Source organism: Mercenaria mercenaria, chromosome 10 (genome assembly GCF_021730395.1).
Source record: "Mercenaria mercenaria strain notata chromosome 10, MADL_Memer_1, whole genome shotgun sequence".
NCBI classification, from domain to species: domain Eukaryota; kingdom Metazoa; phylum Mollusca; class Bivalvia; order Venerida; family Veneridae; genus Mercenaria; species Mercenaria mercenaria.
Window position 1 is genome coordinate 48,785,578 of NC_069370.1, and position 18,121 is coordinate 48,803,698.

Genomic DNA, 18,121 nt, shown 5'->3' on the forward strand with positions numbered 1-18,121 from the left:
GCGGAATTAAATGTTAAGTGTAAAAAATATGTATTCACAGTGCAAATCATCCATGCTAGATAATACGTACGATATGTTTGCTTTCTCACTGTCTAACCTGTCCGAAATGGTCTATGCGATTTTTATCATAAGAGTTCTAGTTTAATTTTCATCTTAAATTAAAGCAAACGTGTTCAATATAATTTTAAACTTAAGCTTTGAAGTTTAGTAGGTTGTAGCATTCTCTAGGTCAAGAGTATTTTTTATTACCTTCTGTAGTTAGTAATTATCTATTGTAAAAATGCTTTTTTAACCAAAGTGGAAGATATCAGGTACTTGAAAATGCAGCTTTCTAAAAGGTCAGTTTGAATTCTCGATGTCATTTGTCAGACATACCTTGTAAAAATAATATTATTACAAAATTAATACAGCTATTTCTTTTGTTGCACTTTGCGGATAAAGTTATATATATATTTATCTGAGCAGTACAATCCGTGTAAATGAGCACTACGTAAGCGCTCAGGCCCTTCTCGCACACCATACCTATAGTTCGGACTTCTTTAATGTGTAAAGGCATGTGCACAAAAATGACAAATTTTGCCATCACCTGGTAAATTGTAATGTGTTTTTTAGAAAAGTAATAAACGGAAATAGAAAAATAGCTCTCAGCTCATTTACACGGATAGTTCAGCTTTATTATGTATGTTATAGTTTTTCGCAGTTATGCATGATTACATAGAATACTTGCACCGAAAATTGTGACATAACCATACTGATAACTTTTCCCACTTTAGTCTTTTAATTAAAGTAAGTGACCAGCACTTCATGGTTTTAATGTATTGTCACATTGGAATAACGTTTGTTTTACAGTAACTTCGAAATTCCTCAGAAATAATATCATGTACCCCACCCACCTATTTCATAATTTCGAAATAGCATAGTCCTTAAGCCTGATCGGGCAATAATATACTGTTAGATTTAGAACTGGAATCTAGTGCATGTCCTTCATGTGTATCAAAATTATTGATGCAGGCACAACTAGCCTGACTGAAACAATTGCAAATCGGTATACCAGGCGAAATCGAGCCAACCTTGTGCAACTTTTGTTTTGGAAAGTCGCGAAATCATATGATAATACCATAATTTTTTATTATTCTGAAAGAGCTGCTTTTATTAACCTTCTTTTTCTTCTGTAGGTGCACTGTCCTTTGGTGCCTGCCTTCTGTTATTTCTTCTGGGTGGCATATTAAACTAAATGTGGCAATTTTCTTGAAAAAAATTCTGAAAAATTAGATGCGATTGTCGAAGTCTCGTGATTTCTCACCTGTAAGTGCGAGATCTCAATTTAAACAAATATGGCTGCGCCCGGGGAAAGGAAATACCTTCTCTGTTTATTTTTTAGTGTTTTAGGTATAACTATAGGTGTGTCAGTCTTTTTTGTCTTTGGATTTCACTACAAGAATTGGAATGCCTCACTCTGGGGCCTTAGCTCAGGTAATCAAATCCTTCTAAAGCTTATAAAAAGTCACTTGCTAATTTCGCAATGAAAGGGACGTTACTCGACGGATTACATAAATCGTGTAACCCTTGTTCAACTACATATTTTGGCTTTAAATCTACTTCTGGTAAGAACAAAGTAATATCAAATTTCTCTATATAATTCAGTTAACAAGTTGTCAAGAATTTAGTAAAAAGAACATGGGGGTATAAAATAGGACAAACCTGGCTAAGTTCATATTGTAGGACATAAAGTAGGCCCTACACTGATGAAAAAAGAAATGCCTCATTCAAACTCCTTGTACAATATTTTGTTAACTGTGATTTAAAATCAGAAAGAACAATTCCATTTGCAAATCTGATGATTTAAAATAATTGATGTTTAATTAGACAGCATTTCATGGTCGCATTTAATATCTTCAAATCTTGAATTTCAATAGACTGGTCAAAGGAATTTCACTGACTCAATCAGTAGGGCCTGTGGCCACCTCTTCCGGCAACCAATGCCACAAGACGTCGCCCCATGAACCAGCACCAGTTATGTAGCAGATACCATGGATTTCCAGGGTTTTTTTTTATTCTATAGCAGAGGCCGAATATCGGCCTCGTCCCCCAGCCGAGGATTTCCCCCACAGACAAGGATTTCCCCTATCGCAGTCTAAACTCCCCTACGTCCAAAATTCCCCCCTCCAAAATCGTAAACAAAGCAATGGAGATTACTCCCAGCGATTTTCCCGACCGAATATTGGACCCTTTCACAATTGCAGACGGTCTTTCACAATTTTCAATGGGTGTGAAAACCTTTAGAAATAGTAGAAAAATGTTAGAAGAGCGTTCAGTGGACCCGAGGTTCCGGTTTTGACCAGCGAAAATCGATAAAAACTCGTATCTGACCCGCACATAATATGCCGTGGGCCTCTGCTTGTCTCGCTGTAATACTCTTTGATGCGTAACGAGTTCGAAAGCTCTGCCCCTTGTCAATTAAAATCCCAGTGAACTTCATACTGTTTGTCGACACCAGCGTAAGTATGACAGTAGGCGGAGCGTCGTATGTTAATTAGCTACTGACAGATGTCAATCACGCCACGCGCCGACTGACACGTGGTTATCATCTGTATGTAATATAGATGATTGATTAATAATGCAGAGTCAGATTATCGTGTTTGTACCTCTTGTTAATTAGCGGTAACAGCTTATGCTGTATTGTGTAATATGTGTTGTTAATTTAAAGTAATTATTTTATGTGATTGATTCGATTAAATAAGCCGGTCGGCCGTTAGCAAATTTCTTATCTTTGCCGAGGTATTTTGCTAGAGCAAAATAAAATATAAATGTTTTAAGTAATCAGATATAAGTATGGAATAGTTCTGGTGAAAAGATGAAATTTAAAACGCGTATTTTATCAAGAATTTCTAATGTTTGCTTTCGTTTTTTCATATTTGTCACACGTTTTCGCGATCGTGATTTTCGGACTTTTTTATCCTTTCTTACAAGATTTTCTAGTACAATTGAAATAAAAAGCCAACAAAAGTATGCATTTAATAATAATATGATGACTCTTGCAAAAGCAACTCTTATTTTAAAGCATTTTTGTGAATAAAAGCATGTGACCGTTAAATATTCAATGATTTGAGCATTTCAACTCTCCCCACCCACCTTGTTACAATGATAAGTGAACATTAGTGCAAGTCCATCTATTGCTAAGTGACAGTGTGTATAGTTGCTAAAAGTTGCAAGAATATGTAATAAAAACATAGTTTAAAGTGTTTATTATGCATAATTGTAAATTCCCCCCTGAGTGAAAAAATCCCCCAAAACTGCTCGTCGCGCGCTATTTTCTTCCCCCAATGACAGGCTGGGGCCTCTTCCCCCAGTCGTAGAAAAAAAACCCTGATTTCTGACCCACTTGTTGTGGAGCACTGCTATCAATTCCTGGACGTTGGTAGGCTGTGGTTGACAATGACTTAATACCATCAAAGGTAATCCCAGGCGTATTCAATCGGATTGCAGTCCAGTGAGCACGGCGGCCAAGGCAAAACATGAATGTTGCTTGTCTGTAAAAAGTTCCTGTTGGCACGTGCAATGTGAGGTCATGCGTTGTCATGCTGAAAGACCAAGCCTTGACATTAACAGAACACAGGGACAACAAGGACATAATATCTGATGGATGTAGCACCTGGCTGTAAAATAACCTGGCGCAGGACGAGTTGGGACTTAAACTATTGTTGATGGCTGCCCAGACCATAACTCGGCCCCAACCGTAAGGATTGTGCTGCAGAACGCAATTGTTAGCGTAGCATTTACGACGTCGTCTGTAGACACTGATACATCCGTTGGTGTTTCACAAGTTAAAAAGGTGACTCCTAACTAAACACCGCCTCGGTAGCCTAGTGGTAGAGCGTCCCCTTCAAGTGCGCTTTGAGTGCGGGAGGTCGTGGGTTCGATCCCCGGCCACGTCGTACCAAAGACGTACTAGCAGCTTCCTCGCTTGGCGCTCAGCGTTAAGGGGATAGTGCTAGGACTGGTCAGCCTGGTGTCAGTATAATGTGACTGGGTGGGGTATCATGCCACGTGTCTACGGCGTGATATTCCAGTGAGGCAGCACTATAAAGTTGAACATTGTGCTCACTGCTACAAGTAGACACCGTCGTTTATATCACTGAAAAATTGTTGAAAAAGACGTTTAACCCGAACACACTCACACACAGACTCCTAACCAAACACTATGGTTTGCCAATGCTGACCGCAATGGTTGCAATCCCAAATTAGACGTTGGTGATGGTGACATAGCTTAAGAACTTGACTGAGGTAGGGCCTGCAGCTCTCTAAACCGAATAAGTTGTATGTGTTCGAATTGTACGAGTTTCGGTTGGCTGTTTTCGTTGGTCAGAGTACATGCAGTACATTTCTGACATTGCCCAACAAATTTAAACTATGTAACGAAAAAAATAACTTAACTTTCAATGAGGTGTTTCTTTATCTCGTCAGTATAGGTGCCTTGATGTTTTAACTCTAAAAATGTAACGATAAATTATCAGATGATGGTGAAGTTTTCCTTTGAATTATATGAGTCTGCACTTATGGAATACTAACTTAATGGCATGCCTTAAACAGTTAAGGTTGATAGAAAAAAATACTGAAACTGAGAAAATCCTGTTTCTTATAAAGGGAATAAGTCAGTCTTTGTAAAATGTAATGATATTTTTAGTAAAACATGGGTACTTGAAGGTGATTGTCCTAAGGGGTACCTAGGTACAAAATTTGTGCTTGTATCAGCCCAACCACTGACTGGGAAAAGTACTCAGTGTTCGCATTCTTAGTGATATTGTATAAAAGTCTTTATAATATTTTATAGTTTGGTTTATACAGCAAAACTCGTGCATTGCCCAGTGATGATGAGACATTACAAACCTGTCACTCTGTCGAATAATGTGCATGCCAGTATAAAAAATTGTAGACAAATTGACTGTGTTAGTTCCTTATTATAATCATATGGTAAAAAAACAGTTTTGGCCTTGGGTAAAACAGACGTGTTCAATTTCAGCGTGCATGCTTGTAAACTTACAAGTACACAAGCAGGAAAGACTATTATATTAGAGTCAGTTTATTTTATTTATATTATTTACAGATATGTTTGTTTAATTACTCCTTACATAAATGGCCAGTTCATATAGTTTGTGCAGTTGTCTTGTCTGTAGTAAAGCACAAAAGTTTGCTAGGGTAAAGTCAAAGTTTAATGGAATTAACCTCAGATGAGTTCTTCTTTTCATCATTTCTTTACAGCATTACCAGCCCTAGTAACACTTCTGGTTCACGTTAGAAACAAGCGGCGTAGATTTGAAACATGCCCAGAGAGACTGCGAGTATACATGTTAGGGGGCTGCTTTGTTCAGTTAGCAGGAGTTTGTGGATTTGTAACATACCTAACGCTGGCAATTACATTGAAACAAGGTACATGTATATGTTTAATTTATTTAAGGTGATGGAAAGGAAATTCTTGTCAGCAACAGCTGCCTTACAAAAGACTTAAGTGTAGTATTTAGGAATTTTCTAAGTCTCTTTAATTTTATGAAAATGCATGCAGCAAAAAACACACATTTGGCAGTCATACAATTTTAACACACAGATTTAAACAGTCTATTAGGGCAGTCATTGACTGAAATTTTGTAACAGTATATCAGTGGATAAATATGGACAATACATTAAGGTTACAGATCATTTATTGACCTTCTAATGGAGTAAAGTGAAAACAGCAACTTAATTCATTAGATGGTCAATAAGTGATCTGTATCCTGTATACAGTTGAACTAGTACGGTATAACTGCAGGCAATTATAAGCAACCCACATATTTGCCAAAAATGAAAAATTGAAAAAAATTGTTGCTGATTGGATTTTTAGATTATTCACACAATGAATTGTTGTATATGTATCAAGAAAACTTGTAGAGAAAATATGGCAGGAAGAAAAAGTTCTGATTTAATTTCAAGATGAGATAACACCTTTTGCATGTGTATCTATGAACATTTAAGAAATAATATATCTTATTTTGTAATTTATCTCTGAATAAAAACATTGTAACAGTTTGGAGTTCATATGCGAAGGAATTATATCACGCAGCACAGCCCGAGTGATATAATAATAGGCATCTGAACAACTTTTTTATTCAAGAGCAGATCACTAAATGAGATATATTATTGCAATTCTAACACGTTACAAAGGATTTTAAACTACATCCATGGTGACATCCTTTAGGTATATTTCCCTGTTTTCTGCTGGTTTCTTTTCCAGCACACAGATATGCCTTTTGATGCTATGACTTAATAATTGTGACATCAGAAAAATGAATTGTTGTGTAATAACACACAATTTTCAGCCTTCTTTGTTTAATAGGAAAATGAATTTGGTCATGTTAAAATCTGTATTAAATTCAAGCATAGGAATAGTAAAAGTCAAGTTACATAGTTATGATGTCTCTCCCCACCACTGGGGGAGACATTGTTTTTGCCCTGTCCGTCCGTCCTTCCGTCTGTCACACTTCATTTCCGATCAATAACTGGAGAACCATTTGACCTAATACCTTCAAACTTCATAGGCTGGCAGGGCTTATGGAGTAGATGACCTGTATTGTTTTTGGGGTCACTCCATCAAAGGTCAAGGTCACAGGGGCCGGAACATGGAAAACCATTTGCGATCAATAACTTGAGAACCACTTGACCCAGAATGATGAAACTTCATAGGATGATTGAACATGCAGAGTAGATGACCCCTATTGATTTTGGGGTCACTCTGTTAAAGGGCAAGGTCACAGGGGCCTGAACATGGAAAACAATTTCCAGTCAGTAACTTGAGAAAGGCTTGACCCAGAATGTTGAAACTTCATAGGATGATTGGACATGCACAGTAGATGACCCCTATTTATTTAGGGATCACTCTGTTAAAGGTCAAGGTCACAGAGGCCTGAACATGGTTCCAAATTAGTTTCCAGTCAATAACTTGAGAAACATTTGACCTAGAACCTTCAGACTTCATAGGGTGATAGGGCTTACAGAGTAGATGACCCTTTTGTTTTTGGGGTCACTCCATGAAAGGTCAAGGTCACAGTGGCCATCTGTCCGTCACACTTCATTTTCGATCAGTAACTGGAGAACCATTTGACCTACAGCCTTCAAACTTCATAGATGATCCCTACTATTTTTGTGGTTGCTAGATCAAAGGTCAAGGTCACTGGGGCCTGAACATGGAAAACCGTTTTTCATGATCAATTACTTCAGAACCATTTTACCCAGAACCTTCAAACTTCATAGGATGATAGGACTAAAGAGTAGATGATCCTTATCATTTTTGGGGTCACTTGAGTTAAGGTCAAGGTCACAGGGGCCTGAACATGGAAAACTATTTACAATCAATAACTTCAGAACCACTTGACCCAGAATGTTGAAACTCAGTGGGATGGTTGGAAATGCAGAATAGATGACCCCTATTGATTTTGTGGTCACTCTGTTAAAGGTCAAGGTCACTGGGGCCTGAACATGGAAAACCATTTCTGATCAATAACTTGAGAACCACTTGACCCAGAATGTTGAAACTTAGGATGATTGAACATGCAGAATAGATGACCCTTACTGATTCTGGGGTCACTTGATCAAAGGTCAAGGTCACAGGGGCCTGAACAAGGAAAACTGTTTCCAATTCATAACTTGAGAAGCACTAGGCCCAGAGTGTTGAAACTAAATGGGATGATTGAACATGCCAAGTAGATGCAGCCAACCATCAGTGTCTCTTTGACTTTCGCACCTGTCCACTATTGGCTTCTTGCCTATATGACTATGCAGTGGGGGAGACAGACAGCATCTTCTAGTTTCATTTTCTTTTGAATATTTGAAAGAAGCATTTTTCATTTATCTTTCCTGTTTTGGCCTCATCTTTTGGACTATTATATGGATATACAAAAAAATCTGTTATGGACACATAACTGGTTTGACTGTGTGATCTGGCCCCGTGTTCACAAAACATTTTTCGATCTCAGCTGAGTTTGAGTTTGAAATTTTAATATCAGTTTTACTAAAACTTCAAGCTTAAATTCCAAATGAGACTGACCATCAATACCGAATAATGACTGTAAAATAATTATTAACTTAAAATTTTGTGTTAAACACGCTATTTTGATATTAATGAGAAATTAAGTTTCATTATCAAACTCAGCTGAGACTGAAAATGTTTTGTGAACACGGGGCCAGTACATCAACATGGTGGTATTCATTTAAACATTGGTGACCCTTATACTGTCTAGTACAGAAAGTAAAATAAAATATTGTAAAGATGTAACCATGGTAACAGTAGATTTAGAAAATGTTTTTTTATCTTACAGGTTTGTTGATATATGGTAATGGTTACTATCTAACATGTGTTTGGTGCTTCATGGTGTGGAAGTGGGGGTTTCTGCTCTTCTATTTTTCCCGTGTTTATTGGCGAGAACACCAATGCATGTACACTATATTGCCGCGGGAAACTACGCAGGAGGTCAAAGTAAATACATACGGAACTTGATGGAAGATTTATGTAGATACATATCTACACAATTACTGTAAAGCAATAGATCAAATATATTTTCACTGGTATGAGACAGTAAGATGGGTAAAATTAAGTAAAAACATGTAATGATAAAAAATTGATGATTTTATATGCAAGATCAAAATAGCTGTTATCACCAGTGTAACTATCATAATTATTATGTGATGTTCGCTTGATGGACAATATTTCATTAAATTAATCTGGTGCTGAATTGAAAAAGTATCTTCTATTATATTCTCATTATTTACAATTATATAAGTAATTCCAAATATATTTTCTAAATTTTCAAAAGTACATTGTAGAAAATGGCATACTTTCTATGTGTTGCGCCCACTGTAACTTAGACATGCTTTTTAGTGGGAAATATTGAAAACTGTGATTATAAATACAAATTATTATTTTATAACTTGAAATTTATAGCTTTTAAACTTTGAAACTTGTTTATCATCATTTTTAAAGTAGGACAAGAACAATATCTCTCTAGAATTTTGTATGTAATATGGACATTTTTAACTTTTTGTCTTTCATGATTAGATTTTGTAAGTCCACTTTTCTTGAATACTGTACAAGCTATTGCTCCTTTCTAAATCATTAGTAGGAAGGCCAAGGAACAGAACTCTTTTCTTGCATATTGTCTTATGTCAAGCACTTGCAGGCAAGCATTGGCAACAGCAGGTTGTATTCTTGTTTTAGTATCTCTGATAGATATGTTTGTTTTTTATGTAAATCAGGAACTGTGATATATATATTTATGCCCCATTTCAAAGAAAAGGCGTTTGTTGTTTTACTCATGCTGGTAGTCTACTAGACAGTTGTATTTTTTGCTTGACTATTTTAAATTTTTCAAGTAGTAGAGGTTTTGTTTTCACCTTTTAATGATTGTGAACCTTGGTGTCTGAGTCACATGTAAGCAGGTTTCTCTAAAATTTCACGACATAATGCTTTCAAACTTCACACTTATATTCAGCATGATGAGATGATTCATAGGACAAGTTAAATAACTTTTGCTTTTATTTTGTAAATATTATGCCCTTTTTAAATTAGAATTTCAGATTAAAGTTTTGCATGTAAGGAGGTTTCTCAAAAACTACTATCAGGGCACTAAATAACTTTTGGGGACAGGTACCCATATCCTCAGGAAGGGGAAATTTTCATCGTTTTAAGACAAAAAGGGGAAGTTTTTAGCCATATATATGTTACTACTTTTCACACTTATTAATACTGTTTTCAATCATTTCTAACTAATGTAACTATAATTGCAGCAGTAACCTTCCTTAGAGGCACTATAATATAACTTGAGGGTTCATATCTAGTTGTGTCAAACAACCTATTAGCAGAGGAATTTTCTTCTGAGAAAGGGGAAAAAGACATTATTTGATGAGGGGAATGGGGCCCATATTCAGCCCCAAAAATGACCAGATGAGTGCCCTGGCTATGGTAGGTCAAATGCTTTTAAAAATGTCTTTAGCATTATGAGCTGACCTCACGGGATAATTTACATAACTCTAGCCTTTATTTTGTCAAAATTATGCCCCTTTTTACCATAGACATTTTTGGCAGTTTTGCATGCAAGTGTATTTCTTGGGATTTATTTGACCAAATGTTTTCATATTCTCCACATGTCCATGGCATCATGAGATGACCATACTTGGGAAGTTGCGTAATTCTGATTTTCATTTTAGCAAAAATATGTCCCTTTTTCACCTTAGAATATTTTGCTAAAGCTAAATGTAAGCTAGTGTTAGGTGGAAGGTCTTTAGATAATCAAGTGTGCTGTCATTAGACAGGTCTTGTTCATCAGTGCCCTACAACAGCCAAATTTCACATTGGGATGATATCTTGTGGATAGTAGATCCCACCCTATTGTTTTGAAGGTCAGTAGGTCAAAGGTAATGTTAACAGTGACCTTGAGACAGAACACAGTTTTCAATCAGTAACAGTGAAAGCCTTGGGCTAACAGTGTTCAGGCGCCATAAGATGATGGCGTCTTTTTACTTGATCATGGAGACCCATGTAGGTGTCAGCAGAGCACAGATGAAGGTCACAGAACTTCGAGACTGAAAATAGTTTCCTAACCATAACTGCTTTTGTTTTTGGGGTCAGTAGGTGAAATTTACTCAAGACTAGAAATTGATGGGGGGGATGTGTTTGTGTTTTACAAATAGTACTTGTTTGTAATAATGTTTTATGTTTATATATGAGCCACATCATGACAAAAAACATCTTGTACATGTATGATGTAAATGCATTTTTGATGTAATGATAATTTATCCTTTTTAGCTTGACTTTTTGAAATTTTTCAAATAGTAGAGATTTTGTTGTCAATCTTTCACTGGCATCCACGTCCATGTCAAAAAAGTAAGCAGGTTTCTCTAAAACTGCTAGGCCAAATGCTTTCAAACTTCACACATGTAGGTCTTCAGCATCATAAGGTGACCTCATATGGCAAGTAATATAACTCTAGCTTTTGTTTTATAAAAATGATGCCCCTTCTTAACAAATAAATTTTGTGAAAGTTTTGCATGTAAGATTCTCAGGAATTGCTTGACCAAATGTGTTCAGATTCTCTACACATCTCTGGCATCATGGGATGACCTCACATGGCATGTTTCATAACTCTGGCTTACATTTTGGCAAAATTCTGTCCCTTTTTCAACTTACAAAATTTTGCTTATTAAAAGTTTTAGTTATAAGCTAGTATTAGATAGAAGGGCTTCAAATAATCCAAAAAGCTGTCATTAGACAGCTATTGTTTCGTTGTTCTGCCCCCTCACATTTATGTGGGGGGCATATAGCGTTGTTGCTGTCCGTACGTATGTGCGCCCACACGTCCATACGTATGTCCCAAAATTGTGTGTGTCCAACTCCTCTCACACTATTAGCCTGATTTGCTTCAAACTTTCATAGATGAACAAGTTAGATGTGCAGATGACCATAAGGAAGGAATTTTTTCTGTTAATATTTTACTGCAGTTATGGCCCTTCAATAGTTTTTGCTATATGGAATATAGAGAAAAGTTGTGTGTGTCCAACTCCCACACTATTTGCCTGATTTGCTTCAAACTTTCATAGATGAACAAGCTTTATGTGCTGATGACTATAAAGCAAGGAATGTTTTCTGTGAGTATTTTTACTGCAGTTTTGACTCTTTGATTGTTGGATGGCACAGTATGTGGGGGTGTCTGTGTCCTATGGACACAGTGCTAGTTATTTATGTAATCAGTTTCTAGTTAAGCTATGTATTGGAATTAAAAGTTAATAAAATGTTATTATTATGTATAAATTCTCAAATAAAAAAAGATAAAGATCATGTACACAGTAAATTTTTTATTAATATTTTTGTTCTGTTTTTCATGTTATTTTTGTCTTATTTTGACCATATTCATTTTTTTTTTTATATCACAGTCTCTGTCTGTGCATTATTGTTCTTAATTTTGTGAATGCATTACAGGTTGATCAAACATGATATATACTCTAGAAATTGTGAATATGTAAAACAATATGTAAAATCATTTAATTTTGTGGACATGAAATTTCGTGGTTTTGGTCAGAATGGCAATTTCGTTGGGATATGAATTCGTGGATTCAAACTTTTGAAAATAAAATGAATGGGAATTTCACTTTTTTGTTGGGATTAAATTTTGTGGATTGATGCAACCATGAAAATTAGTCCCCCACGAATATTAAGGATTTTACAATACTTTGATATAGGATGTATTCCTGATGTGAGAAAAGAAGCAAACAACTGGGCCTTTGTTCATCATTGTTTAAAATTAGAAACTTAAACCTAAGAACAGCAAATTTGCTATAACTGTTATAGTGAATTTATAATGCTGAATTCTCCATGAGCCAGATGCTGCTGCAAGTGCACAGTCATGAAAAGGTTATTACAGTCTGTGCTAGTTTAACAATGACAGCAAAATGAAAGACTTGAAACTGATGAACAGACCAAGTATAAATATTTGTAAGAAATACATGGAGAATGTTGATATTGCTCATCGTTTTAAGTGTCTTTGATGCTTTACTCATTTCAAGGCTTTGTTTATCTGCATGAGCAGATATTTACTCAGGATTTTATGTAGGACAATGGGCGCATTTGTTGTAAATGATAATGTTTTATATTGATGTGTTATTTATGATGACTCTGCATAGCCAAACTGTTTGTGATATATACATAAAAGCTCACTGTTAAAAATAAATTTACTTTCAATAAAATTGTTGTGTATGATTTTTGCAAATCTCTTCAGTTTCCAATATGTGAAGGTTACAAGCAGAGGATTTTTTTCATTTTCCCATCCAGTTAATATACATTTGGCCATCAGACTATTGATACGCAATATGGTGGTCGTATATATCCTATCTCTGTGTATTTAAACATCATTAACTTCAGGGGCTGGATCAGTATCACTTCATTACAAAACATTTGACTGGCCAATACTCAACAATGGTTTGTAGGGCTATAAAATAAAAAAAATAAAAAATGTGAAAATTAATTTCTGATGTCATGTAATAAAACACTTACTGAATGACTTGCGGTCAATAGTCAAAACTATTGACCTTCAGACCTTTAGATTACGGGTGATAGTTTTGACTATTAATCAGCAAGTCATTCAATGTATACGAGTTATATTTACAAATACATGTATACTTGTTAATGGGCAGAGTAGAGCTCAAGCCACTACCATGGTTACAGTTTTTGACTTTGAATCACTTGTCCTCACCTTTGAAACCTTGCTTAGAGTATAGCATTCTTCATGTGAGATGGAATAATGTATATCTGTTTACTATTATATCCCTGCTGGGAGGAAGCCATTCAGCTGGCTTATAGAGGGCCGGTGGTTCTTCTGAAGTGCTTGTCCGTGCCTTCAATGTCGTAATACACAAAGAGGCACCTGGTGTCTTTCTCCCACATCAAAACCTCACCTTAGTTTCACAGCTTGCTTGAACAGTTTTGGTAGATGGACGACATGAGGAATTTGGTGAAGGATTGCCCAAGGAACATCTTTGTGAAATTATTTTAGAAACTAGCCCTGTTCCCTGGTGGCCATGATTTTTGAAAAACAAGAGCACCGCCTTGCGGGTGCTGACGCTCATCTGATTTTTTTTGTGTAATAGAAATATTGTCCTACCCATGATTTTCTAAGTCTAAAAAGGGCCATCATTCTTGCAAAAAGCAGGATAGAGTTATGTTTCTTGATGTTCAGTGTCCACTTATGATGGTGAAAAACTGTTGCAAGTTTTAAAGCAATAGCTTTGATAGTTTATAAGAAAAGTTGACTTAAACGTTATACTCAACCAAGAAAATGATTTTCTAAGTCCAAAAGGGGCAATAATTATTGCAAAAAGCAAGATGGAGTTATGTTGCTTGCTGTACAGGGTCAGCTTATGATGGTGAACAAGTGTTGCAAGTTTCAAAGCAATAGCTTTGATAGTTTAAGAGAAAAAGTTGACCTAAACATAAAACTTAACCAAGAAATCTGATATTTTCTAAGTCCAAAAGGGGCCATAAATCTTGCAAAAAGCAGGATGGAGTTATGTTTCTTGCTGTACAGGGTCAACTTATGATGGTGAACAAGTGTTGCAAGTTTTAAAGCAATAGCTTTGATAGTTTAGGATAAAAGCTGACCTAAACATAAAACTTAACCAAGAAAACTGATTTTCTAAGTCCAAAAGGGGCAATAAATCTTGCAAAAAGCAAGATGGAGTTATGTTTCTTGATGTACAGGGTCTGCTTATGATGGTGAACAAGTATTCCAAGTTTCAAAGCAATAGCTTTGATAGTTTAGGAGAAAAGTTGACCTAAACATAAAACTTAACCAAGAAATCTGATATTTTCTAAGTACAAAAGGGGCCATAAATCTTGCAAAAAGCAAGATGGAGTTATGTTTCTTGCTATACAGGGTCAGCTTATGATGGTGAACAAGTATCCCAAGTTTCAAAGCAATAGCTTTGATAGTTTAGGAGAAAAGCTGACCTAAACATAAAACTTAACCAGGCAACGCCGACGCAGACGCCGACGCCGACAACCGCTCAAGTGATGACAATAACTCATCATTTTTTTTTCAAAAAATCAGATGAGCTAAAAACGGGACATGTTATGTGATGGCACGTGCATCTGTCCGTAATTATTAGTGTCAGGAACATAACTTTATAACCATTAAAGGTATTAACTTTAAACTTGGCATATAAGTAGATGGCAATGAGAAGATGTGCAGAGCACTTGAACCCGTTCAAAATTGGCCTTATATTTTGTGTCCGGAGCAGAACTAAATAGCTTGTAGGTAGGTGGCGACAAGACAATGTGCAGAGCAGATGAACATGGTCAAAGGTCAAGGTCACAAATTTAGCTCAAAGATCAAGCTTGTTCATCATGTCTCACACCACACAGCAGTGTGGAAGACATATTGATTTACTCCTGTGTGTGTGTCTATCTGTCTGTCACAAAGCTTGTCCGCACTCTAAGTTGAACATTTCTCATCTGATCTTCACCAAACTTGAACAAAATGTGCTTGCCAATAAGTCCTCGATCAAGTTCAATAACTAGCCAAATCGGCTAAGGCACTTCAGAATTATGGCCATTGAAACTTGTTTTTGATTATCAAAGCACTAAAAGTCTGATAAGGCAGTTGAGGTCTTGGTGCATGGTTGACTCATACACTACTTTTCAGATGATCAGGCAGTTGTGGGAGACACGCGCTTTTCTCAAAAGCAGCTCTAGTTTTATTTTGTGTCCGGAGCATAACTTATTATTTAACCATTCAAGGTATTGACTTCAAACTAGGGGTGTAGGTAGGTGGTGATGGGACAATGTGCAGCGTGCATGAACCAGGGAGGTAGGTCAAAGGTCAAGGTCATAGCAAGGTCAAATCTCTCCATCGTATGTCATGTCCAGAGCATAACTTGAAAACTATTAAAGGTATTGACTTGGAATATAGACAGGTGTTGATGCAGACTGCCACAATCTATACATTGCAACCCTGCCCTATAGAATTCTGTCACCCCACCCCCACCCCCAATCTACATTGCACCCCGGGCCCCCCCACCCCCCCCCCCCCCCCAAAAAAAATTTTTTTTTTTATTTATTTAATTTAGCTTCTTGCCCTTTAGTATTGTTTCCCTCCCCCACCCCGCCCCACCCAATTTCTTTTTTCATTTAGTTTCTTGCTCTTTAGTATCCCGTGTCCTGTCACCAGCACTGCGCACACACACACACCCTTCTCCCTCTCCCCTCCCACCACCTCACATGCCCCAACAACAAAAAAATCTTTAAATATGCCTTTTCTTTAAATTTTGCTTCCCTCCTCCTCTGATATAACCCTTTGGGCGTTTATTGCCCCGTTTGGGGGAGCTCTTGTTATTGGAAGAGAATGATATGAAGGAATTGGGCAGAGGGTCACTTCGAACATTGTTCCGAAGTCATTTTTACAATTAGGCCAGAGGTTTGAAAGAAGTTTTTCAAGCTCTTCCATAAAGTCATATAGAGAAAAGCCTGCCCCCTGAAGGCCATGATTATAAATGAACAGACTGATATGAAGATATCTAATAGAGGGTTACGAAAAGACGAAAAATTGTTGTCAAATCATTCTGAAATAGAACCGGTGGATTCAGAGATTTTCAACGTTTTCCATGTAGCCAGAAAGGGAGAGTTAGCCCTGCCCCCTGGTGGCCATGATATAAATGAAACAAAATTATTTGAAGGGATTTGGTAGAGGGTCACCCAAGGAATCCTTAATTCTTTGAAATCAATCTATAATTTGGCTAGTGGTTTAGGAGGAAAAGATGTTTAAAGTGGGGTTTTTTGGGTTGCCATGGTAACCAGAATCCAGATTTGAAGGAATCTTAAAGGTAACTAAACAAGGAAAATTGAAGTTTCGTTGATATTAGCCTTAAGATTTAGTGGACGTCGAACATCCAGTGATACTAAAAGCTCACCATGTGCACCTTTTGCTCAGGTGAGCTAAACAGATAGGTTTACAGGTAGGAATTTGTAGAGTGCAAGTCACCAATACAAGAAAAGTCATTTTCTTCGTGTAAATTACTTTATTACCAAAAATAGCAACATCTTCATTTAATGAACACATAAAAAAAAAAGACAATAAATTTCATGCTAAATATAGCAACAGAATGGAATGTTTGTGCAGAATATTATTTGAATAGCACAACTTCTAAAAATATATAGAAAGGAGCATGCCTCCAGTTTTATGTCCATCCATAAGTAATTTCAGTTGTTAGAAATTTTTTAATAAAAAGTAAAATGAAAAGTAATACAAAGAGTAATTTATTTTACAAAGACTTGAATTTTCTGTGGCAATCTCTTGCATTAGTCAAGCAATAGAAATATGATAAAAAAGAAGAAATCTGAGTAATTTTAATCTTTACCATACATGTAAAATATCAACTTAAAAACTCACTGTTTGTATGATTTTTAGAATGTTAAGCCTGTCTGCTTAACTACATGTAGGTAGGGAGAGTGAAGGTTTATGGATCATTTGGTCACGAGTTTCATCCCCAGGGCAAGACGTGTTCTCTGTGATAAACAGATGGAAGATCTATTATTCTCTGCTTCTGATTCATGTGGAGAAATTGACAATTACTTGTGAAGAACTTGTTTAGTACTGGTACAGAATTGTTAGATCAACTTCCTGCCATTATGTAACTGAATACTGCTAATAAAACTGTGCTAAACCAAAAAAACATGAAGTATGCTGCTTTCCTATTTAAATATTTTTATTATGATATAAATTTAGAGGTATGCCCCTTCAAGACTGTAAAATGAGAGAACTAGAAATGACAGAAAATAATCAAGAAAACCATAAATAAACACTTTGTTTTGTAATAAATAATTTAATACTGACAACACTGACATCCTGTTATTTAAACATTAATTTGTTTGTTACATATGTGTGAATTTAACTGTCTTTTGGCGACAAAGTGAAATTACAGTACAAGAAATAATCTCATTTATAGAAAATTACAGAACTATTTCCTGTGGAGTAATAATTTTTACTTAATTGAAAAGCCACAAATACTGAATTGAATTCACAGGGGTGTTATTGTGCTTTATGAAATATTCAAGAAATAGCAAAGACACTGCATTTTCTATAATTACCAGTATATCAGTTTTTGTCCTTCACATAGTTCTCCCAATATAAACAGTTGGTAAAACAAATATTTTATCACAATACTGCTAGCAATCTGCATAAGGATAAACGGTGGACGGATAGATTATACATAGTGTTAATTTCAAAAATCAAATATTTAAAAGTCTTAAATATACAAAGTTTTGATGTCAAAATGGACGGAACAACATGGTAAACAAGAGTGCCACAAAATATGCCAGTCTAAATAATGCAAGGGCCATAATCCAAGAGTGCCTGGGGCGATTTGGGTTATCTAACCAGGCCGAGATGTTATGCTCACAAACATTGTCAGCAAGTTCAGTGAAGATCGGATGAAAATTGTTTGACTTAGAGAGTGGATTTCGACTTTCGGACATGAAATGAACGGGAATTTTACTTTTTTGTTAGGATTAAATTCTATGGGTTGATTCAACTGCAAAATCCACAAAAATTAG

The 18,121-nt window shown here is 36.1% G+C and overlaps 1 protein-coding gene across 1 annotated transcript; it reads left to right on the plus strand.

Annotated features, from left to right (window-relative positions):
* Nucleotides 1-1,298: 1,298 nt before the first annotated feature.
* On the plus strand, nt 1,299-12,761 carry LOC123561642 (heme transporter hrg1-A-like). The gene is made up of 3 exons (XM_045354147.2): nt 1,299-1,473; nt 5,260-5,427; nt 8,346-12,761. The coding sequence occupies exons 1-3, from the start codon at nt 1,335-1,337 to the stop codon at nt 8,522-8,524; spliced, it is 486 nt and encodes a 161-aa protein (XP_045210082.2). The 5' UTR covers nt 1,299-1,334; the 3' UTR covers nt 8,525-12,761.
* The last annotated feature ends 5,360 nt before the right edge of the window (nt 12,762-18,121 follow it).

Bases quoted from the DNA above. Each gene is read 5' to 3' on its own strand.
- LOC123561642 (XM_045354147.2), top strand. From the start codon at position 1,335: ATGGCTGCGCCCGGGGAAAGGAAATACCTTCTCTGTTTATTTTTTAGT. The intron at 1,474-5,259 runs GTAATCAAATCC...ATTTCTTTACAG, and splicing joins ACTCTGGGGCCTTAGCTCAG to CATTACCAGCCCTAGTAACA. The intron at 5,428-8,345 runs GTACATGTATAT...TTTATCTTACAG, and splicing joins GGCAATTACATTGAAACAAG to GTTTGTTGATATATGGTAAT.